Source organism: Opisthocomus hoazin, chromosome Z (genome assembly GCF_030867145.1).
Source record: "Opisthocomus hoazin isolate bOpiHoa1 chromosome Z, bOpiHoa1.hap1, whole genome shotgun sequence".
NCBI classification, from domain to species: domain Eukaryota; kingdom Metazoa; phylum Chordata; class Aves; order Opisthocomiformes; family Opisthocomidae; genus Opisthocomus; species Opisthocomus hoazin.
The window spans coordinates 86,794,395-86,818,397 of record NC_134454.1 but is presented as its reverse complement, the minus strand read 5'-3'; the positions used below and the strand labels follow the sequence as shown (position 1 = coordinate 86,818,397).

Below are 24,003 nucleotides of genomic sequence, written 5' to 3'. Positions count from 1 at the left end.
ATAGCTGTTGCTATCCCTCTTACGCCTAAAGAGGTAGGAGTGGTGTGTAACGTGCCGAGTGTTGTGTGGGGATGTATACCTGCCTCTAGCTATTGTGTAGAACATGCACATTCAGGGCCCTGGTCTTGTCTGACTCAAAGAACCGAACTATAGAATGGATACTGCAAAACACAGTAAGAAAAATTAGTATTGCAGGACGAATAAGTTGTCTGGACTGGTAGCCAGCGGAGACTCCTTCACCCCTGTAAAATTCTGTGACCAGTAAGATGTCCTATGGTGTTGGCTCCACAGAGGGAGAGATTTCAGTTTATTTTGGGAAATTTATCTGGAGGACACCCTCCTAGGGCTTTGGCCTGGTGCAGCCAGGTGAGCTCTTAATCCAATTTCAGTTGGAGCAGCTTTCAAAACACGCAAGTTGCTCAGCTCCCCAAGCTGGAGATGTGCCAGTGCAATGGAATTTAGCTACTCTTGGGTAAAGTCTGAATGTCCAAGTGAACAGTTGGGTTGGAAGGAGAGCCCAAGCCTTTCGGTGAGAGACCAGATGAAGGTTCATGTTACATGAACTTTATCTCTCTTCCGGAGGCTGAGGAAGTCTTTTCACAGCTTTGTCACCGACCATGGAGCGCTTTAAATACATAATTCCTCTACAAAGCTCATTAAAATCTATTTGTTGCCTTGAAGACTATGCAAGCACATTTCCAAATAGTCACATTCCTTAAAGATTGCTGAGCTATTGTGTTTTTTCTGATAGTAATCTGTTTACTTCTTTCTTAGGAATTTATGATGCCACCTTCTAGTCATGGTCTTCTTCCTCTCACTGTAAACATTTGTGCCTCTCACTGGATCACAGGAATTATTGGTTTGGGCTTTGGCAAAGCTGAGGTGGTGAAAACCTCAGGGAGAGATGAAGGAGACACATCCTAAAGCAGCATTTGACAGGATAGAAACGTTCCCAGCTGGTAGCAGATTGCTTTGGGAAGCTCTTGGGCTTTTTCCAGTCGCATACTGTAGTCCCTTTCTCCCTTCTATGGGTTTCTCTCTTCCCCACTTTATCAGGTTGATTTCTGGATGTACTTATGAGGCAAAATTCAGAAGCTGTTTGCTTTTAAATGCTTCTGGCTTTTGGAGACCCTTTTGGAGATACCCGGAGATGTTATTTTCTGGACACTCTCCCTTCCTACAGTTCCCCTGGGAGGTGTGAGTGCTTAGCACTTCTCCAGGAGAGATCAGACTTTGGATCCCCTAAAATTTTGGTATTATCTATAAACACGAACTACTCAGGAATCTAACAAGGCTTTCCTACTTAAGGATTATGTATTCAGAACTGAACAGACATTCAGGTCAAACATGAATTTTGATGTTATTTTAAAATGACACAAAACCCAAAATATTACATTTCCAATAAAGTTTTAAATAAAGCTCTTCCAGCAATCTTGTCATCTTCTTTTTTATTTAAAATTCAAAAGAGAGTTTGGAGTTACAACCTCATGGATTCTGAGATTTTAAAGGATCCACCAAAATAACTTACTCTAGCCTTGGTCATAACACCTGGTCCTCCAGGTCATCTCCTCATATTTCTTCATTACACTCATAACTGCTGTATGCGTATGCACAGTTCTTAGGTATAAGATTTTAATACAGACTTCTAATGATAAGTAGTGAAACTGATACAGAGCTTGGTTTAAACCCGAAGTCTTTTTTGTCATTTCAAGACAGTCTTATTGAATTCACTGGGCAGCCTGGACTTTCTCTGACTCCTAAACATGAGTAGCTACCATTGAGGTTTTTTTTCCCTTCATTCCAGCCTCGTGACTAAAATGGAGGAATATAACCAAAAAAGTAAATATTTATGTCTCTGTTTTAATTAAGGATAGCACTGTCACTGATGCTGTTTCTGAGCATTCAAATCCTGTTCTCAAACCACCTCAAATTTTTGAGAAGAAAATCCCAACTTCCCCTCAGAATATACAAAAGAGTAAACCCCAATGAAAAGCTCAATTGTGTAAAGCTATGCAACAGTCTGCACAGACAAGATGCAACCTCTAGCACTTTGCTTTCCACCTGTGAGCAAGATTTAAGGTACTGGTCTTTAAAATCTCAGCACATCCAGACCCAAAGGATGGGAACAGTGTTCCTTAAGTGATCAGGGCTTTTCCCTTGACTTTCCGTGGCAGCTGCCATGTGCTGACTGCTGGAAAAGGTAGCTGGTCCTTGTTGGTGCCTACAAGACAGATGAACCCTTGTAGAGATGGATAAACTGGGTGTGGGTGGCTGTTCTACAATCAGCAACAACATCTATGTTTTCTTGTGAAGTAATAAACCTGCCTATGGGCCAGACAGTGTAGTCTCAAGTTAGGCAGAAATCATAAATGACAACTTTAAGCAAATTTCCATTGATATGTAAGACAAATATTCTAGTCTAAGCCTTATTTATAACCTTTTTTCTTGTTCTTCTTCAGGTATTTTGAGTTTTATGAAGGGCCTTTAGAATACAACTCTACTAAATGCCTGGAGTTACGGCAAGACATCATTGAGGTGAAGGTTTTGTCTATGTAAGTATGACTGAATGCGTGCTAAAAAGGTTACTTTTCAGGCAGGATGAAAATGAGAGCTTACAATGACATTGTCTGAAGATGCAAGGCTCAAGAGATCCCACCAATAGAGATCTCATCAGGGATTCCTGAGGTTCTCTTATACGTGCAAGTAGTGACATTTGAATTTGATCTGAGGTCCATCTGAAAAAAATTGAGGCTTTTCATGCACATTAAGGCAGTTTGGTCAGACCTAGTTTCACTGTTTGGAATTAAATGCAATGTTTGTAATATTATTTGTAATATTGTATTCCATGTAGCTGAAGAGTAAGAACAGCCAGACTGACTCATAGCAAGTGTCCATCTAGCTTAAGGCTCTGTCGTTGACAGTGGCCGGTTGTGAAGGCTAAGAATTGAAGCAAAAAGGTTATCCCTTCCTGATAAATAATATTGGTGTGGGGACTTGCTGAGTGGTAGATGGTGACTAGACTACAGTAATCAGAGGGAACAATAGACTGCTCTATTAATTTGTCTAGGTCTTTTCTGAGCCTGTTGGTCCTTTTGACCTCCTCAGTTAGCAGTCAGTTTCACAAGTTAATAACACTCAGTAAAGAGTAGGAAAATGTAATTCCAAGAAACCATAAATTATCTAAATTTTATCTTTTGTAGTCCTACATGTATTTCAGGAAACTAATGAGTTGAATGAGATGTATCTATTAAGCCATAGAAATGGAATCAGACAAAAAAGTGAGGGTGCTGATAGTGCAAAGCAGGATATTTTTGTGTTGCCCTTTTGCATTTTCAGCAATTGCACTGAATTTAGGTGCTTAGATCATGCCTAATGCCTTACCATATCTACAACCAGTGGTTCAATAATCTTACTGACAATCCACAAGGCTTGTTAAGATCTGTAAAGTTCACTAAGAATCTCAGTTGAAAGTGCAGCTATACACATGCATAGCATTAAAGCAATCAAGGCTACAGCACATACAATTTGTTGCTCGAGGTCTGCCTGAATTTTGAGCATGTCTCCTTCACTGACTTTGTGCACAAAAAAAATGTAGGTTATGTCGTTGTCTTCTGCATTTGGTACTGGATGGAGGATACACGAGTAACAACTTTGCACTGCTTGCTGACTTGCAGTACTTAAAAATAAATAGAAGGGGTGAGAATGTGACACTTCTACCAACGTTCTGCTGAAGACGGGGAGTTTTGAGTTGCTGTTCTGCATGGTTATCAGATGGTACAGAGAACTACTCATTTCTCTTCGTCTTATCCAGTGGCATATAGAAGGTAGTGGACTCCTGCTCAGTTGTATAGAGTTAGCCTTTATTTTGTGATAGATGCCGTTAGTCGTTAAGCTCTTCTGTTATGCTGTGTCCTTCTGATGTGCTTGCTTCTAACGTGCTACATTTCACAAGTCAGCTCTTGTGGTAATGGAAGATTTCCAAGTCAATGTTCTCTGGTGGGCTACAGAAAGCACAACATGACCGAATTCCTTCCTGTAACTTCCACAGCCTGGGAAAGCCTTAGTTCTCCTCACTTTAAATATGTAATTATCTTAAAAGTCTTTGCTTTATTCAAACATTCAAAGGCCTCAAGCCTGAAGAGAACTCATTTGGACCTGTCAGTCTTGAAGAAATCTCAGACTTTGAAATTTCCTAGCCAGATTATGACATTGCTCCCTAGCTCTAGATATTTGCAAGTTTTTCATTATCTCTGTTGTCCAAATACTGCAGAATATGTAGGAACTCTAAGGTACAAGTGGTTAGAATTGATGATATCACCAGAAATGAGTCATCCTGTGTCAGCCTAGTAGAAATAGGAGTGTTAATTTTTGATATATCTAGAAGTGTATGTATTATCAGAGGTCGAGGGAGAGATACTTGTGTAAGGAGCTTTTCATGCCCTCTTACTGTCACACATGCTTATCCCTACACGGGTGCTATTGCAATTTATAAAATGGATTCACCAACAGCGCTATTCTGTAGAATTTCATGCAATAAGATAACCTCACCAAAATATAATGGTAGTTGGCCAAATTATCTGAAGTATCCTCTTTTCCAGTAGCCCTCTGCTGGGCCCTTCTGCTAGGCGCGACTTTTACCCCCAAAGCTGTTGTGGTTGCCAGACACTCATTAGCTACCCAGCAGGCTGTGGACAGACGTTGGTACAGTAGACTCTTCTTGCTTGATATTTCCTGTTTTATCCTGAAGAAGTGGAGAATGCGTATCAGGGAATCGAAATTGGTCACAAATGTCTGAAGAACTCCATCAGTACCTGTGTGTACATGGCTCAGAGTTGCTATGTCTGAGCAGAAAAAGAAATAAAAATGATGATTTTTTTCATTGGATAGACTGACTGGTTTGCCCTATGTTACTCTGCCTGCAGCTGTTTTAGGAACTAAAGACCTTGTAATAAAGTGTACTTTTATTTTCTTTCTTTTAATCTTTTAGGGTGAAACAAACTGAATTGTTTGACAGATGGAAGAGCCTACAAATGTGCAAATGGGAGATGAATGTCACAGAAGCTAATTTATTCAAGTAAGAATGGTCCACATTAATGAGACTGAGTAAAATTTACTTTAAGTTTAGCTTGCTGTAGAGAGATCAAACCTTCATATGGATAGCAAGAGTAAGTATTATAACACTGTTACTGTTGGAGTACCATCCTTTTGAATAAATATGGACTTTTTTCTGCTTTAAAAAAGTCAACACCAAGAGTGAAAGAGAGCCCTTCTCCATGTGAGACAGTCTTCCCACGAAAGGCGGGGAATTTGGTATGAGAAAGACATTTCCAGGTGAGATTCAGGCAGAAGTGAGGGTGGAGCCAAAACTTAATGGCTGCACCTGATACATCAATCTAACTCTCCAGTGGTGTAATATCACTGGTGAAACTGCAAATTTGGTCTATAAAATACTCAAACTGAATTTTTTCTGTAGTGTATTATGTACTGTCAGACCTTGTTTATGACTTCCTTTTTTTAATGGCTTCTTAGCTATTACTGCCTGACTATCTAGATATCTTTTTTGGTCTTCAAAGACCTCTGCAGTTTGTTTCTGCAGTACTTTCCTTCACGAGACTTCCTCTTTTCTGAAGGTTCTCCATGGCCATTTCAAGATACAACCTCTAAATTTCTTCTTGTGAAGGCAATAGTAGAATGAAGCCAAAACAGTACTTGAATGTTGCGTATTGGTATATTCAAGGGCTGCATTTGAGTAGGTCTAGAGAAAACACGTTATTTCAAAGTAAGTGGAATATAGACTGGCTAAGTCTGTAAGTCACTGGCATGATTCAGAGCTGTTGTTTAGAATAAGGCCCCACAACTTTCTCACAAATTCTCTTACATGTTTCCAGGAAATGTCTGTCACGAGTTAATGAGAGAATGTGAGAATGCATGTGCTGAGTTAGTCATTAACATCTTTAAAAATAGCGAATTGTTAGTCCCAGGCTCATAGCAGTTTTTCCAATGTGAGCTCCACACATAAGTTTTGTAGGTTTTTTTTGTATATTTTTTTCTGGAAATTACTTGAAGGGCAATTATCAGAGACCATTTTGAAGACAAGAGCCATTCAGGGTTAATGTCTACTATCTTGAAGACTGGTTGGAGTAAGAGAACTAATGACTGTGCCCAGAGTGCAAGGAGCACATAGAAGTATGGAGACCTGCCCGGAGGTGGGAACAATGAGAAAGGACTATCTGAAGACCATCAAGAGGACCATCAGTCTCTCACAGGCCACCAACACCAGCTCATAAAGCAAAGAACTCCTCTTCATCCTAGATAGTGCATTGATATATCACTGCTTAAGAAACTCCCTCTAGCACCTGTATGTAACCTAACCTTTGTTAGCTGGTTCCAGCAACAATAATCATGCTAGTACTGAAAAAAAAAGAAGTTAAAAGTCTGTTTCATTTTTGTCTTACAGGACAGAGACTTTAGTGTGTGAATGTGTGGGGAAACTGTAGTCCCTGAAAAGCAGACCAAAGTCTCCGAGTTTGGAGGTAGAATAGTAAGAGGTTAAAAGGAGGTGGTCTAATGACACTGAGTTGTGGGCTTTTGAACTCTTCCGGTTCTGGGCTATCAGATGAGATGGCGAGACTCTAGCAAAAGTAAAATGACAACTGCTTAAGCAGCAGGGAGGGAGGAAGCACAAAAATCATACTAGCTTTTGTATCTGGAGACTAAGAAAAACAGTTTCCTTGACAGTCTTCCACTATCGGATATCAGACATTTATATGAAGGAACTTGCCTCTGGAAAACCAGTTGGACATAGATTAAAGAACAACATCTTTCAATTCTTTAAGGCAGAACTAATTAAGAGGTTTTTTCATATCTCAGATATCACAGTTCAGTCCCACTACCTGTTTGTAATTATGTAATGATTTCGTTATTAGAAATTATTCATTGACTTATTCAGTCTCAATTGCCGCCTTGATCTGATGATGATATTGTGTCATTCTGCATGAGTCAAGTGTACAATAGTAATTGGACGTCCCTGAAATGTTTGCATAATTCTGTATTTGCTTTCTGGTGCTTGTAATAAAGCCCATAAAGAAGACTGGCTTATTCTTCCAACTCCTAATGAGGCCATACACCCCAGAGGCAAGGTATTTAATCTAGGTTATTGGAGAGCCATTTGACTTTGTCTTCGTGTTTGTGCATTTGCCATGACATGTATTTTTCATTAAAAGTATAAGACACATTGACTGAGAAGCAAACTGGCTCTGAAGTAAGAGCAAGCTGAAGTCAGGTCTTTCAGTTCCACCAGTAAAAGGACAAAAGGATTCAGGAAAAGATGGGAGCTAAGAAATGGATCCTCATTTTCCTATTTAAATTTAATATCAGAGCTGAATGTTTTTTCCCTCATGCTGTGAATCCCATTTTTGAGATTTCAAAACTGTTCATGTTTACATTGGAATACCTGCCATTTTGTCCCAGCACCAAAAGAAATTTTGGCCATTTGTCTGAGTTTTTGGGGTTGTAGCCTTGAGCAGTCGGCCTGGCACTCATCTGTTGGGGCCACATCATCCTCCTGATGCCCATATGCAAAGTCAAAGGCAAAACTAAGCCCTTCAAAGGTTTTTTTTGTCATCAAAGTGTGCTGTGCTCCACTGTAATCTGGTGAGTGGGGTAGTTTTTTTAGGTATTGCAGTGTTGAAGTCCCTGCCCTGACAAGCTTCCACATCCCTGAATGAATACTTTAACCCCTGCATTTCCTGCCCACTGATGAGTAAATAATTTACAAGAAGTGGAAGAACTCTGAAGCAGAGAGAGACTGATTCAGTAGGGTGGTTTCCTCAGGAACTGGGGGCAGAAGCTCAGCTCTGGGTTCTGGAGCAGGGCAGAATTTGCACATATATTTCCTGCAGCCTAGAAGAGACAGGTACAGGGATCTAATTTCTTCTGTTTTGTTTTTTTACCAGAAGTAAGTTCCTCAATCAAGGAAAATCTCATTGAATCTGAAATTTTCTAAAGGAAAACCCAACAAACAACCATGCTACCCCTTCTACAGCTAAAAAGTTTCTTTTTGCTGAAAAATGCCTTGTTAGGAGTAATAATAATTGCAAATAGTAAGGCATGTTATGATCACCTTGGTCTTATTTCTGTCTTTTTCGTTTTACAGGTCTACTTTGTCGAGGTGTTGCAATGCCCCTTCCTTTCTGTTCACCACCCAGAAAAATACTCCCTTGGGAACTAAACTGAAATATGAAGTGGATACTAGTGGAATCTTCCATATCAACCAAGAAATCTTCAAAATGTTTCCAAAGGTGCCTCATGCCTCTGTCCTTTTGCAGAATCAACTTCACTCTACTTGCTGCACTAGTGATTATCCTATAGCTAAGCATTTGGTAGATGGTTGTTTACATTTCTACAAACATGGGTGCTTATACTTTGAAAATATTTATTTTTATATGATATTTCAGCTGATTATCCTATTTTCTAGTGGTCATCTGCTCTAGTATGCAATATATATATATTTCTGCAGAATATTATTGACCTAGCAGCAAAGTGGCTAATGAAATAACTTAAGAAAGCTGAATAAAAAAGGCACATAATGACCAGGACTTCTTAAAGTACAGTATTCACATACAATAAATCCAACATTTGGGGTAGGTCTGCTTTTTTTAAGGGCATGATTATTTTATAATTCATATTCACAATGACTGACTGTTTTTATAATTACTTCTGTTTGCAGATTATCTGTGAACAGGTTGCACATTTTTAAAGTGTTTTCATTGTACTGACTATTCAAAACCTTTTCAGCAAATAATCCTTGATCTGAGGGCCATTCAAAGTTATAACCAGTGAGCAATTCCCACTGCACATAATGACTGATGCGTAGAAATGGGTTTTGGTGGCTACTGATTTATCATGGGGCACACCTCATGAATTTAAAATGGCGTATTTGCACGGGACAACTGAAACTTATCCCTCTCAGAAAGCCAGAAAAATATTCAAGTAAAATACTTAGATTTGTGTCATTAAAGTTGCTCATCGGTGTCTAAACACTTTTAATCCATTTGCTTTCAGAGCACTGCTAAGAGGTAGGGTAGTGCTGTTACCTAAACGTGCGCACGGGGAACTGGGGCAGAACAGGGGAAAGGCTCAGATCCAGGAAAGCACTTCGGCCTCTGGAGATGGGCAAAGAATGGGTACATCTAACTCCAGGAGTATTATCCTCAAAACTCTGCCCGACTGAGCAGGTGAATAAGAAAGACTAGACGCCTGTGCTTTTGCCAGGAGTGTCCTGTAGCTTCTGTTGTATTTAACCAAGTATGCCACCTTTGCAGGCTCTATGCTGTGCCAAAATGCCTTCGTGATTCACTGGGCAGCAGCTACGTGGCCAAAGCCACCCTCTGCCTAGGAGCAGGGCTCTGGCTCAGCAAATGGGGGAGATAAAGGGCTGAAAGCATGGGATCAAGACTGTGAGGGTAAAAGCCATGTGCTGAGCATGGAGACCTCATTTCTGATCTCCCTGAAAGGGTCAGCCAAGGCATTTTGTGTTAGGAAATCACTGGATAAAGCACAGACAGCTCTCCGGTGCCTCTCTGTTAGACAGCTGCGGTTTTTCTCAGACAGGTGTAATTGCGTGCCCTTTTGCCTCATGATGTATGAACGCTATGGAAAAATCCTGGGAATGATCACCTAGACAAGTCATGCCGCTATCGCATCTCGCTGTAGTTTTGTGGTATGAAATTATTGATAAAATATGTATGTACCAAAACGAGCGCTCTCATGCTTATATAAGCACACATCTACATATTCATAAGGTGTAGCGCGGCTCAGCTCTGCGTCACAGCCCTCTCACCCTAACGGCCCAGTTCTGTTCTTGGAGATGTGATTTTCACTCTCGCCGGCTTCAGCAGCAGCTGCATGTCTGCATATGAAGACAGAATTTTGCCCGTGGATTACAGAAAGTCGTACACATGTCCAGAAAGATGCCTGACCAAAGGCTTTAGGCACTGCTGGTAGTACAAGTGCTAATTAATAATCATTAATACTGTTAGTACAATTAGTGGTAGTAAGCACTCAAATTTGGGCTAGGTTCTGATAAATAGCTGTAATGTGCTCTCTGACTTAGAAAGACTTGGTGGGCTGTACTAGCTGCCCTGGAACTATGTGTGTGGGCTGCTCAAAAGCAGGACATCAGAGCCTGAGGAGTGAACAGTTTGCAGGCAGCTCAGAAGGCAACGCCTGGGGTTCACTAATTTTATGGTACGTGCCTTCATGTGGAAATCAGAAGGGAAAGCAAGTTTCTAAAATGACTTCTTCCACCCTGAAGTCAGGACAAACCCAGGTTATTGCTTTTTTCCCCACTGAGTTAGTTGCCCATACTATCTCTAATTGCACAGAAAACAATCCCATCAATTTATGTACACCATGGGAATATTGCCCTCCAGAACCACTGTCAGCTTCCTACGATTAGTGCATCTGCAGCAAGACGCAGCTGCACAGAAGAAAGGAAAAAGTAAAAAAGAGACTTGTTGCCTCTGTGTTTAAGGATATGTAACTGTTTCCTTGCTGTGATGTTGCAGGATATGCCGTACCACCGCTCCCAGTTTAAGAAATGTGCGGTGGTGGGGAACGGAGGAATTCTGAAGAACAGCAGATGTGGCCGGGAGATTGACAGCGCAGACTTTGTGTTTCGGTAATCACCACTGCACCATTTTTGTCTTTGCCCATTTTAATGACATTTATAGGATTGCAAAGCTATTCTCTCTCACATGGAAACATGGGATTTGCCAAACGGGCCGTATCAAGCCTGTTTCTTGCACAAAAATCAATGTTTCGAAAAAACCAACTCACCTACAATATTTATTTAAAAATTACGCTTTGATGAATTATGTCTTCCTAACTCCATGTGTTTAATCATTGACTTACTGACAAAGTTTGATGTGCTCTTTCAGGACATGCCCTGTTACACAGTTTGTAGATTTATCTTCCCTGGACATTAGCCCAGGAGCAGTGTCCTGAGAACATGGCCGTGATTTTCTGGGTCAATTCCAAACCAGAGGTACAACCGCTATTGCGTGATAAGCAGCTTGACCAGATGTTAATAGCTCCACGTTGCGCAGCTCACGTGCCTCAGAGGTGTGTTTCTGAAGTGGTGCAGAGCTCAAGTGCTGGATAATGGGAGCTACAGTAATCAGTATTGTAGACTCCAGGATGTGCAGAGACACCTGAATGTCTTTGAAGGTTGAGTGTCTGCATATTGTCCTCCTCACTGTACATGGAATTATCCAGGTTTTGCATAGGCTGGGATGTCCCATGACTTGCGTCCCTGGATAATGGAGTTTAGCAGGACTTTTATCATCCTTAATATATATTGGAAAGATTTTTTAATTATTCAGATGCATGACTAATCCTTCTCTAAATCCTATTAAGCTCTTTGCCTGGGTCATGGTGTATGACCTGTTCTGTAGAAAAGAAAAAATCTTTTTACTTCTGTTGGCCTATTTTCTGATCCTGGGCACATTGCTGTCAGTTTAGAATAACTGCACACAAATCAATTAATTTCTCTGATTTCATACCAGCAAAAATTAGGTCAGATTTTGGCTTATTGTGTTCTTAATTTAATTTGACATCAAATGAGAAATAAAATTTTACAGGTCCTACCTTCACTATTCATTGTTTTCAGACCCTGGTGTCTGCCTCTTGTGCCCACTTTATAGAACACCATTGTCTTAGTTTTGATCCATGAAACAGTCCAGACTTCACATAATTTGCATCTTAAAAGCCTAATGTATCCCATGTACATTAAATAATTATTGTAGATTACCTTCTATTGTGTTGGATCACAGCAGTCAATGTAGTTGAAAAGAGTGGTATGTGTTACACACAGAGATGAGAAGCTGTTGAGTGGAAGTGGAAATATGGGCAGCAAATGTCATCTTTTATGTAAAAGAACTTTCAGTGGAGGTCCCTTTTTACCACTTTACTCTTTCTTGAACTGAACTGCAACTGATTAAAAAAATCAGATCAGATAAGTACAGAACTTAGAAAATGGGTTGCTTTAGGTGCCAGTTAATAATTAAATAGAGGCTTAAGTAGGACTGAAATGTAAATAAGTCCATCAGTACTTGTGCCAAAGAAACGCCTCATTCACCATCTCCAAAACACGTGGGAACAGTGTTACGCACAAAGACGTGCTAGTGTTGTAAGAAGACGTGCAAAAGACATGCACACTCTTAGAGCTTAAGGCCTGCTGACATCAATTTTAAAGTAAAGCTTGTGGGTAAGGTCAGGTCTGAACACATCCACTTCCCAATCTGACACCAGTGCACCAAACTGTCAGGAATCACCATCTTGGTCACCAACACAACAATTCTTCAAAATATTTCAAAAAATAGCCTGTGGAGTTATCACTGCTAGCATTCAGTGATACCTTCAGGATGCCTGGGAAAATCTTTTATTGTCAGGAAGCTTGTGGCCAGCAGGATGCATAAATTCTGATGGCAAGTAATTATAGTACAATAGAATATATAAAATACACATGAATTGTATTTACTAGCTGTTATTTTCTATCTCCATCTACTGGCCAGAGTAGATATATGTGATGAAACACTGGGATGCATTTAGAGATGGGACTACTCTCTTTGCAGGGATGAATTTTTGGAGTCCTGTGACAAATTTGTGCAGATTGTATCATTTCTATAAGGAATTATCACTTTCAACAAATTCAGTCATTCTTAATCCTGTTGGGAGTTTACTGTTCAAAAATATTGATGCTGAGTGTTTGAAAACCTGTTTCAAATATGATCTAGTGAGCACAGTGCCCAGTGCTAGGTGGAAATGAGGATGCTAGAGGACTTCAGAAGGACGCTGCATGACCTTGCAGAGAAAAGTGCTGGAAATAACATTGCCTGTGAGAAGGATGAGGTGGCTAAAAAAAATCCTCTGACCTGATAAAGAGGGACTCTCTGGGAGGTAGATGTGGACCTCCTGAGTCTGAGGGGGACTTTGAAGGATTTTTGTGCTTTCTTCTGCTCCCCCACTTGCCCTTTCCCTGTGACAGAGAAATTATGCTGACAGCTGAACTCTAGTATTGTGAATACACTGAGCATCACTTACCCTAAATGCAGTCACAGTTTTCTCCTATTCAGCCCTGACCTTCAGAAATACGGAGATTTTTGGGAATCAGGTGCAGCGTTTTTTTTAAGATGTGGCGATCTTAACAGTGATGGCTTTTACTAAGGCTTGTGCATCACTTCAAGAAGTTTTCAGAATGTCATCAAGTATCTAACTGTTTTGGTTTGGCCTAGATAAATGCCAGGTGCCCACCAAAACGGCTCTATCACTCTCCCTCCTCAACCGGACAGGGGAGAGGAAATATGATGAAAGACTCGAGGGTCGAGATAAGGACAGGGAGAGATCACTCACCAATTACTGCCAGGGACAAAACAGACTGAATTTGGGGAGGAAAGTGAGTTTAATTCATCACCAATCAAATCAGAGTAGGATAGTGAGAAATAAATCCAGATCTTAAAACACCTTCCCCCTGCCCCTCCCTTCTTCCCGGTCTCAACTTCACTCCCGTTTCTCTCCCTCCTGCCCCGGAGTGGCGCAGGGGGACGGGGAATGGGGGTTACGGTCAGTTCATCACATGTGGTCTCTGCAGTCCCTTCCTCCTCAGGGGAAGGACTCCTCGCACTCTGCCCCTGCTCCAGTGTGAGGCCCCAGAAACTTCTCCAACATGAGTCTTTCCCATGGGCTGCAGCTCTTCATGAACTGCCCCATCGTGGGTCCTTCCCACGGGGTGCAGTCCCTCAGGAACAGGCTGCTCTGGTGTGGGTCCTCCATGGGGTCACCAGCCCTGCCAGCAAACCTGCGCCGTCATGGGCTCCTCTCTCCACAGGTCCACAGGTCCTGGCAGGAGCCTGCTCCAGCGTGGGCTCCCCACAGGGTCACAGCTTCCTTCAGGCATCCACCTGCTCTGGCATGGGGTCCCTTCCACAGGCTACAGGTGGAGATCTGCTCCACTGTGGACCTCCATGGACTGCAGGGGGACAAACTGCCTCACCATGGTTTTCATCACGGACTGCAAGGGAAGGCTCTCTGCACTGACATTTCGGGCCCCTCCTCCCCCTCCTTCTTCACTGATCTTGGTGTCTGCAGAGTTGTTTCTCTCACATTGTCTCACTCGTCTCTCTCTACTGCCGTTTCACTCCAGAGTTTTTTTCTTCCCTTTCTTGAATATGTTATCACAGAGACGCTGCCACCATCGCTGATTGGCTTGGCCTTGGCCAGCAGCGGGTCCGTCTTAGAGCCGGCTGCCACTGGCTTTATCAGACATGGGGGAAGCTTCTCGCAGCTTCTCACAGAAGCCACCTCTACAGCCCTCCCACTACCAAAGCCTTGCCACACAAACCCATAACACTAACGCTGGCTTAAACTGAATGTAAAACTGGTTGTGAGGCCACTTGTGTTGGCTCTGATAATGCATGCTGAAGCCTTTTTTTCAGCTGGGTTTCCTGTGGAAGTGAAGCTTGTGTGATAACTTGTGTGTATGTGTGAGTGTTCCAGTAACTTCAGCATCTCTTCAGGGATGCTCTACATTTTTTGAGATGATGAATCTAGGTCGAGGCCAAGGTGAGTGGAGGCTGGGCAAAGTCAAGGTTTGCAAATCTTTGCAAGTTTGCTCCTAATAGCTTTGACATCCTCTGATGAATCTGTAGAGTCAGAATTGCTGCTCTTACACTGTGCTGGGAGATACGTATAAGGGGAAGCAGGTAGTTTTGGATTAATTAGGACTGGACAGATTTGTCTCTTGTGGAGCATTTTCTCTAAATTCTCTTGGGTATAAAACAAAGGCGATGTTATAGACATAGTTTATCTATTAATTATTGAATATGGCTCAGCTGTTGCTGAGGAAGTCTTTGATTTTAGAGACTGATGGTCCTTGGGGCTTCATCCCATTTCTCGTCCTGAACTGCCGAAGTAAATAGCTGAACTGCTATTAAGAAAGCAAAGTGAGTGAACACTGCCCACATCTGCAAAAAGGGGCAGCTCTGACAGACTGAGGAAGAAGAGGGGTCTTCATGCAGCCCCTGAGAACTTGTTACTTTAATGCATAGTTTGGGCATCAACATATTTCATACAATTTTAATTTCTCAATCTGTTTCTAGAGTTGTCGCTTGGAAGAAATGCTTAAATCAATTCTACTTTCTAGTCCTGAAAAAGTGCAAGGAATTGTTTAACTTTCTTACTAATTTCTTTCTTTTATAGATGCAACTTGCCTCCTATATCTGAGAAATACTTTACAGACGTTGGAGTAAAGACGGATGTCGTGACTGTCAATCCCAGTATAATTACCGAAAGGTCGTTTCTGTTTTTTGTGTTTTCAATTCCTATTGCTTTTCCAAATCTACCTTTTACTAATTTCTGGTATAGAGAATTTTTTTTTCCCAATATTACTTTGAACATACACTATGAACCATACATTTCATACTGAATTGAAGTTATTCAGTATATGGAATCTGTAACAACATGTCGGATTGTGTTGAACACTTGCACCTGCACATTGATAACAGAAAGTGGGAAGATGATGAGCTAAAGTCGTAACAGCAGAGCCATCCTTCCCCTGGAAGTCCTGTACTGTGCTGGCAAGCCCCAGGCAAATGTGTTGGACAAGTTAGGGTGAAAGCAACTGATTCCCACCCTAAATGCTTAAATAAAGTAGCACACATTGTCATATGTTTTTTAAAAAATGCCAGTTAAACTTTATAGTCCGGATTGACTGAGTGATTTTAATTTTAAATTTGTTAATACCGTAATGCCACCTTGCTGACGGGTTTGGGACCATGGGGCTTGTTACTGCTTTCTTTTCTTGCTGGGGGAATGTGTTTCTTTTCTTGGGCAACATAAAATAATTTGCTTGCACTGTGGGTTTCTTTTAAATTTTACAGTTAGTCATTTTAGAAATGTTTTTGCTCAGCTTTGGTATTTGCCACTTTGAGTTCTGCACTGCATAGTGCACTATGCAGCTAACCAAACCGTGGAAAAATTACACACTTTCCACAACAAAATGAGAAGTGAGACATGATCAGAAATGTCTACAAAGTTTGTCCGCTGTTTAATGAATGTATTGCCAAAAGAGGAGAGAAAAAGTATTTTTTATCCCCTGCATTTTTGCCCTGCATTTCATACTGACACTTTAACTACAAATCTAAATATATTCCCCTTTCAACTATGTCTGTATCAGAAATGTTTCAGTAAAAGCCCAGTGGAGGTTTCTTGTCTGGGGTTCAGACTGAGTTCATGCTGCCATCACTTGCATCCTTTTCCCTTTAGATTTCATAAGCTGGAAAAATGGAGGAAACCCTTCTATGACGTGCTCCAGGTCTACGAGAACGCTTCTGTGCTGCTTCCAGCTTTCTACAACACTCGTAACACAGACGTCTCAATCCGGGTCAAATACGTACTGGATGATTTTGAATCTCAGCAAGCTGTTTATTACTTTCATCCCCAGTATCTCATCAACGTCTCACGCTACTGGCTCGGCCAAGGGGTGCGGGCCAAGCGGATTAGCACTGGACTGATCCTGGTGACTGCTGCCCTGGAGCTCTGCGAAGAGGTCCACCTTTTTGGCTTTTGGGCCTTCCCCATGAACCCCTCAGGGATTTTTATAACTCACCACTACTATGACAATGTGAAACCTCGCCCTGGTTTTCACGCTATGCCCTCAGAAATCTTCAACTTCCTCCACATGCACAGCAAGGGGATCCTACGGGTTCATACAGGGACCTGTAGCTGCTGCTGACAGGGACAATTCTTCCTCTGATGCAACAGTAGAACAGGAACTCGATGCCTGTAGGTGGTGCAGGAGGTTTTATTACACCCTGAGATTATGCAATAATTGTTTGATATGAATTTCCTCAAGGCATTGCATCCCATAAGATCTAGGATACCAGCATTTTTCCTGCTAGCAGAGTTGGGTCCATAACAGTGTGGGAGAAGCAAAACTCCTCTGTCCCAGGGTATACACTGCCCTGGAAAGCAAGTCAGATAAGAAGCACCTTCCCAATAGGTTTAGGGAGAAACAGAGCACATTAGTATAGTTATCATTTCACTATGGAGAAAAGCACCAAACTTTTGAGGAGAATCAGTGGTGTATAATTTTAGCGTAGACTGTATGACTTTACATAGGTTTCTGAACTGAGAACCTTGGGGTTTTGCCAGATTTTATTGAAAGCACTGTTCTCTGGCATTTGGGGTTTTGAAAATGGTCTTTAGCATTATAGTTTTAAGGGGGAGTATATAACTTCAGGTCTTTATTTTGTAATGTCACAAAGTATTGGTGAAAAATAGCAGATAGATGTGAAAGGAATTAACAACGTCACTTTATGAAAATTTTCAGCCAGGATAGAAGAGAATGTTAAACTCCTGTTCACAGCAAGAGGTAACTGTGTTGATCATGGTGTGCAATTGTTTTAGAGTTTCTTTCTTCTTCCTTCTCGTGTCTTATATTTCTGGTCTCCTCTGCTGATCATGCTTTCTTTCTCATTGTCTGTAATGCGTTCCTTCTAGCTAACACATGAGCAGTGTGTGTACTTCCTCCTGCAGTGACCATATCAGCTTCAGGTTGCAGTCCTGATTGAAGAAACTTTCTCCTTCACACTTCTGCAAGCTTTTCTTGGGCTGAACAGCAAGCAGATTACATAGTTCTATTTTCTGAGTTGATTTTTTGGTTCAAATATGACAACATAAGACAGAAAAAAGCATTTCCTTGCTGATTTTTGTTGAAGAGTTTGTAAGAGTATCGAATGTTAATTCACTGTTTTACGGGTCAAGTTAAAATACTTCTAGGTATCTGTGATAAGTGGTGGCAGGGAATGAATTTAAAATACGGTGACAATACTTTGTGGCTTGTATAATGATGCTTATTTTAAAATTATGCATTTCAAGATGTCAGATGTCTTAACGTGGCATTTTTGTATGTTGAGAATGTTATTAGGATAGTAAAAGGGCTGTTGTGTTCTTAAAAAAGTTACCAATGTAACTGTCAGTTCTGCCAAGCTTATTTTTTCACCTTGTATAGTTAAATTGGCAAGACCCTGATGCAGAAAAGATGCCGTGTATTGCTGGAGTTTATTTTGGCTGCTGAACCGTGTGTAGTAGGCTGCTGGTATATTCGCTTTCGTACTGGTATGACTGCATACACAGGAAGGTGAGGTTTGCTGTTTCAGCTGTGCTGGCATAGTTAAATGAGCAGAGTTTCCTCGTGGAAGTTCTTAGTCTGAAGCACTTGGGCTGTTGTCCAGTGCCTTGTCTTGTCTTGCTTAGATTACAAGATCTTTCATTCTTTGATCCAGGATTTGAAGTTTAAAGTGCTAGTTCTATACGAGGGATACTTTTTGGGGGGGAGGGGAGAGGGTTTAAATCCAAATCTGGACTTGGGTTTTGACTTTGTAATGCATGAATGCACAAAGCTTCTTTAAAAGCCTCTGTGCTGTGCTGAGAGCTTGAAAGTTACGCTACAGATAGAAAAAAAGGAAGTGAAGCACGATGGTCGCCATTTCAAAAATCCCTGCAGACCAGCAGTGACCTGGACGGTATGCGAGAGTGTATTTCTGTAATTTTACACTAGACTCCAGAGCTCTAATTACTTTAAAAGCAACCCATATCCTTGATAGAGGTGTCAGCGCTCGCTTGGGAAATACCAGCCAGGGGTAGGTGAAGGACCTGTGCTTTAGCTTTATATGTTTGCGGTGTTGTGCTTTTGGTCTTAGAGTTCTACCTTGTGTTAGCGAGCACCACCTTGTATCGGCTAGCTGTGAAATACTCAGCACACTAAGAATGAGCTTGTAGATGAAACAGTTTCCTTGATTTAATATGCAAAAGAGATCTTTGTCTTTGCTGTGTTTTGTAAATTTATGTGCAAAGGGCTTTGATAATGAAGTGCTGTAATGAAAGTGCTATTTAGAAAGCAATGTGACCCAGTGAGTTGGCCATCTTGCTGTGCATTAAGCTTTATGATAACAGGAATGACGCTGAAGGCGGTACCTAGAGCCCTTACTCCTTATGCTGCCTGAGTATGGGACTAGTATTGGCTTCAGTATTGCTTTGCTGCTGCTGCTTTGCTAAGTTTACCTTCTTTAGTAAGGTATATTTCTTTACTATGGTGGTTGAAGCAACTGAAAGGAGTCTGATATGTTGCGAAAGATACTTCAAAAAAGATGGGGAAGCACTTGAGAGGCATGTATACGTTGGAAAGAAATGGTGCAAATCCCTCTTTTTAGTTGCAAAAATCCTTTTGGACTTTTTGGACAGACAAAAGGATAAACAAAACTGTAATTACAGTTAACCTGTAATTACAGGGTCAGACATTTCTTTTCCTTTGTTTGCTTCATATAAAAGAGCAATGTAAATTCACCTAGGCTATACTGTAATAAGTGCAGATTTACTGTGTTTAGATTTTGATCGGTTATAAATCTATAGATACTATATTTTTTTAATGGTTTTAAAATGCGTATGCAGGATACTCGCACATATGCACCAAAGGCCCCACCTTGCCACATTTTTCTGAAAAGAGCTCCCATTCAAATGGATGGGCATTTTATTTGTGTAGGGACTACAGAAACAGGCCCAGAAGTGTCTGTGAAGGTGTACATAGGTGTCTATTTAGCTATAAGGAGTGATTTGCAAGCCAGAAAGGTACTTAAAGAAATATTTATAAAATAGTCCTTGAGATGAAATGCATGTTGCAACGTGTTTACTTTCTGATTCATTTTTCAGGTGTTGCTCAAAAAATGATTGAAAAACCATGGCATTTGTCAGAAATGCTATATGCAGAAGTTTTCGTATATTTTTTCGGCCTCCTTACCTTGCACTGGGCGCTGGAAAATCAGATTTCTGCTGCTGTACCACAGTGTCTGCGGGGCCGAGCGGAAATGGCGTGGTGGCAGCTTGCAGGAGCAGGGTCTGAGGATGGATCCTACCTGCTGCGCTGTTCTCTGTACACAGTCAATAAATACTGCCTAAGAGATTTTAGCTATGCGGAGGTTACTACCTGTGCAATGTCACTGTGGGGTAGGTGAGCCAGCATTGACAAGCCTGAGCTTCTACCTGTCCTGCTTAAAAGGACGAAAAGAAGGGCTGCTGCAGAAAGAAGGACCCTCCTTGTTTTCTGCCATCATTCTTTTGTGTACTGAGCATAAAAAAATACTCATTTGACATTTGTCTGAGTTTGAGGCTATTTTGTTTTCCCTTCTCCCATGCAGTCAAAGCTCCAAATGTCCAATCTTAACCTCCTATGAACAAAAGGGTACCTGAGTGATAAGAAGTGACTGTCAGGAAGCTGGGTGTGTTTGCTGCACACTGTTCAGGCAAGTAAAGGGCGTGCGTAACGTGTCGTGCCTTCCCACAGAAAAGGCTGCAGGCCCCAGAGAAATCCCCTGATACAAAAATCTGATCTGTCCGAGAAGAAATGCTGTCAGCTGTCTGGTACCACATCCTGAGCTCCGGCTGTAATCCCAGCTCTGTTGCTGAGGATATGAAATTTGAGACAGGCAGAGAGAAAATTATAATATTATGGTTTAATCACTGTCTCCTCATATTATTTAGGAGAAGCTCTTAAGAAGTTCCTGAGATCTGCATACACTGGCAATGCAAATTCAGTAGGAAAAACATAACTAGGACTGTTTCTCCTTGTCAGGTCAACAGAGGAGGCTTATGAATCTGCCAGTGCTTTCATCAAAGGGAAGGAAGTATTTAGTCGGAACAGTTTAGCCGCTTGCTTTTGATTTATGAAATCCAACTTTGCTGTTGGACAGAATGGATTAAATGGTGATAGGGCCATTATAATGTTTTAGCATGTTTTCAGTGATTGCAATGGAGCTGTCAAAGCCAGCTCATGAATTGCAAAGGGAGAGCCATGCCGCGTCAGCTCCTCCAGCTGCAATCTTGGGGCAGAGAGGCACCACGGCGAGTAGGTCTGTGATCACCTAGAAAAACGATGTGAAAGGAATATGAGAGATTGCAACCACCGCTCTAGTCCAGAGCCTTTAGCGCTGTGGAATAACGTGATAGTGACGACAGATGAAGCCTCACAGCTTGCGACGGCCCGGAGTAGCTCCCCTAGTCCCTGACAAAAGCTGCCCCCATGCAGCCTTGCCTGACAATAGGTTAAAGGTGATGTTCACTCAAGATGGTTAGGAACACTTGAGATGGGTGGGTGTAGTAGGCTGAAGGAAATCAACTCTAAGAATAGTCCAGTCTGAGGGGGTTCAGTGAATCAGTAAGTACGTTGCTCAGATCTTGAAGACAAAACCACTGGTGGTGGCACAGCTTCGTGGGTGGATGGCCTGTGCTCTGCTTTACATGGCAGGGAGCAGCAGTCTCTGGTCTGTGTGTGAGGGAAACCGGGGTGGATATAACGCTGAGATGTGGAGCGAGAGGGAAACTGTCCTCCTTAATCTTCTGAGGCCTTGGTGGCTTGCCAGCAAAGCTCTGGTTGCAGAGAGCCCAAGCTTGGGCAGTGAAAATGGTCCTTTCCCCCATCTCACTTGCATCTGAGCATGCAGGGGACTTTGGAGCTTTTACACATATATGAAGCAGGAAACAGACAACTTCAGCAATCCCTAAGGGCCACATTCCCTAGGAAATTCTGGAGTGAGCTGAGATTTTAGGAATAAAAGAGTCCGTGTTTATGCTTAGAGCCTTTTCCAAAATCCAGTGAAGTCTGTGGATAGTTTGGTATACTTCAGAGCAAGCTTCCAGAAACAAGCCCTGGTCATGGGCAGAAAGAGCAGCCTCTTGTTTCTTACTCACTTGATTTAAGATACACTTTTTAAAATATTGTAGACATGGTGCAGTAGCAATACTGTGTTTTTAAAGGTGTGCATAAAGAACAAACTTATCTGGAAGCAGAAATGTAGTGACTGTCACTTTCCCTTCCAGATTTTGGCACTTTTCATCTTTTCAAATTCATCTATGCAAAACATTTCATCGTGGTAGTGTAAATCACCATAACAAATCACAAAGGAAACCTCTGTACCCAACTGTATGTATGTGAATCCCATGCCTCGAGAAAAGAGGTGTTTTTCTGCTTGCTTTAAAATGCCAGTGTGGAATTCATCAGTGATACGACTGTGTTCAAGGCAGGATTCAGCCCATACGCTTTGAAGCCGGCACAATGTTTGTATTTGGCTTCAATAGAAAAAAACATCAGGTCCAATGCTTGTAAGTCAAGCCAATAACCCACATCTCCCAAAAAACCCTCCCAGACTCTTCTCATTTTATGTCTTACTATCATCCTGTATAACATGAGTGAGGCTGCTGGGCATCCCTGTGTTGTCTGCATGGTATTCAAAATCAACAAGCAATTGTACTTAAGTGCTTTTTGAAATAAACTTAAGGGAAATCCAAAGGTACGCTAAGTGTTAGAGTGTGGGAGCCTGAGTCCTGGGCTGTCAGCAGCTCCAATGCTTCCTGGAGCCCTGAGCATCTGAGAAATGTCAGAAATGTGAGACTGGGCCATAGTGGGAAACTTAGAGACAAGCCTGCCTCAGCGCTTCAAGGATTGAAAGCTGTAAATATGTTACCAACGTGTCTGATTTTCCCTTTAGAAGCCATAAATGTTCTCGGTGTTTGAGCTTTGGGTAAGTTGATGTACGTTTTTAACTGTACTAATCACTGTAAAATGTGTTAGCAGGTAAATTGATGATGAGTTAATCCAGCAAAATCAGATACTGTGTTGACTAGTTCTCGAAAATGTCTGTTCTACCTGAAACTGATGGACCGAGACACTGAAGTATCTCCAGTGCTCCATACGGCTTATGAAGACTCTGGTTACTGCGCACTTTAGCAGTGGGGAGCAAGCAGAATTGAATTCATCATTGTTTGTTAATCTTGTGTTGGCCAAGTGATACATGTTTATGTGTGGCACTAGGGCCTGTCCTTTTGAGGTGAGGAAAACTGCCTCTAACCTCCCTATTTGGGACAGGACACGGTGACTTTTGCTTCATTTCTGGGTCCTCCTTATTAGCAGCCATGAGGTCCTTGATCAAACTGCTGCCATGTAAATTGTATTGAACAACTTCTGCCTGTTCAACACGTCCCCCATTTTCACGTGGTGGAAAACAGAAGCTTAGTTTGGAAATACTGGAGCAAAACTGTGTGTCTTCATGCGAGGGGAGCTTGGGCTGTTACAAAAGTAAAGCTTATTTCATGTTTGTTATTTCTGTAAGGTGGTGATGGTGGGGCTGGAGAAATCCAAGCGGAGTCGTAGTAGTTTCATGCTGATGTTAATCCCTCGTGTCCATTGACTTGCCTTTCTTTTTTCAACTTTCCACCCTGTAATTTTTGCTTATTGTTTCTGTAGCTGTATTATGGTTGTAATAGAAAGCCTATCAATTGATGTAAGCCATAACTTAACCAGTAATCAGGGTATTTTTTTGGTCTGTGTCACTGTGTTTGAAAGATGATTTAATTCTATTGAATAAACCACTTTAACAGTTTTATGGGAAAGGCAATCTTTGGGACACTTTTTGTGCCTTCAGTAACTCATTTTGTATTTTCTGCTGTTCTGTGTCTCTGAATAGAGAGAGCTGGAATCTCAGCTGATAGAAATTGGTTCATATAACTAGAGAATACCACTGTAGAATTATATGGTGGTATAACATCATACACGTATACAGGTAAGTACAAGTATCTGTAGGTCTATATGTTGATATAAATTGAAAAATTAGTATTTTGATCACTGGGTGTTCAATCTTACATTCTGGTTTGTAGCCTGCAATGTGTATGGGCACAGTAAGGTAATTTAGTACTAGAAATAGCAATCTGCAGACAGGCAAGCTTTGAAAAGCCTCTGCAATCCCTGGGTTTTGCCTGCTTACACCTTCCTAACAGCTCTGACCTTTACTGTCCTCACCTTTTACATATACTCATCTTCCTTGGATCCAATCTATCTTATGTAGCTGCAGCCTTGAAGCTTACACTTCCATCAATATTCTCAGTATAAGGAGAATG

General features: G+C 41.5%; 1 protein-coding gene across 4 annotated transcripts in view; it reads left to right on the top strand.

The window, feature by feature from the left end:
• ST8SIA5 (ST8 alpha-N-acetyl-neuraminide alpha-2,8-sialyltransferase 5) overlaps window positions 1-23,572 on the top strand; it is a 73,332-nt gene extending 49,760 nt beyond the window's left edge. For all 4 annotated transcript variants that reach the window (XM_075411377.1, XM_075411374.1, XM_075411376.1 and 1 more), the window contains 6 exons: window positions 2,460-2,552; window positions 4,988-5,074; window positions 8,156-8,300; window positions 10,569-10,681; window positions 15,259-15,351; window positions 16,324-23,572. In XM_075411377.1, coding sequence (XP_075267492.1) covers window positions 2,460-2,552; window positions 4,988-5,074; window positions 8,156-8,300; window positions 10,569-10,681; window positions 15,259-15,351; window positions 16,324-16,792 — 1,000 coding nt within the window. In that variant the 3' untranslated portion in view covers window positions 16,793-23,572. The remainder of the gene's footprint in view (window positions 1-2,459; window positions 2,553-4,987; window positions 5,075-8,155; window positions 8,301-10,568; window positions 10,682-15,258; window positions 15,352-16,323) is intronic.
• The last annotated feature ends 431 nt before the right edge of the window (window positions 23,573-24,003 follow it).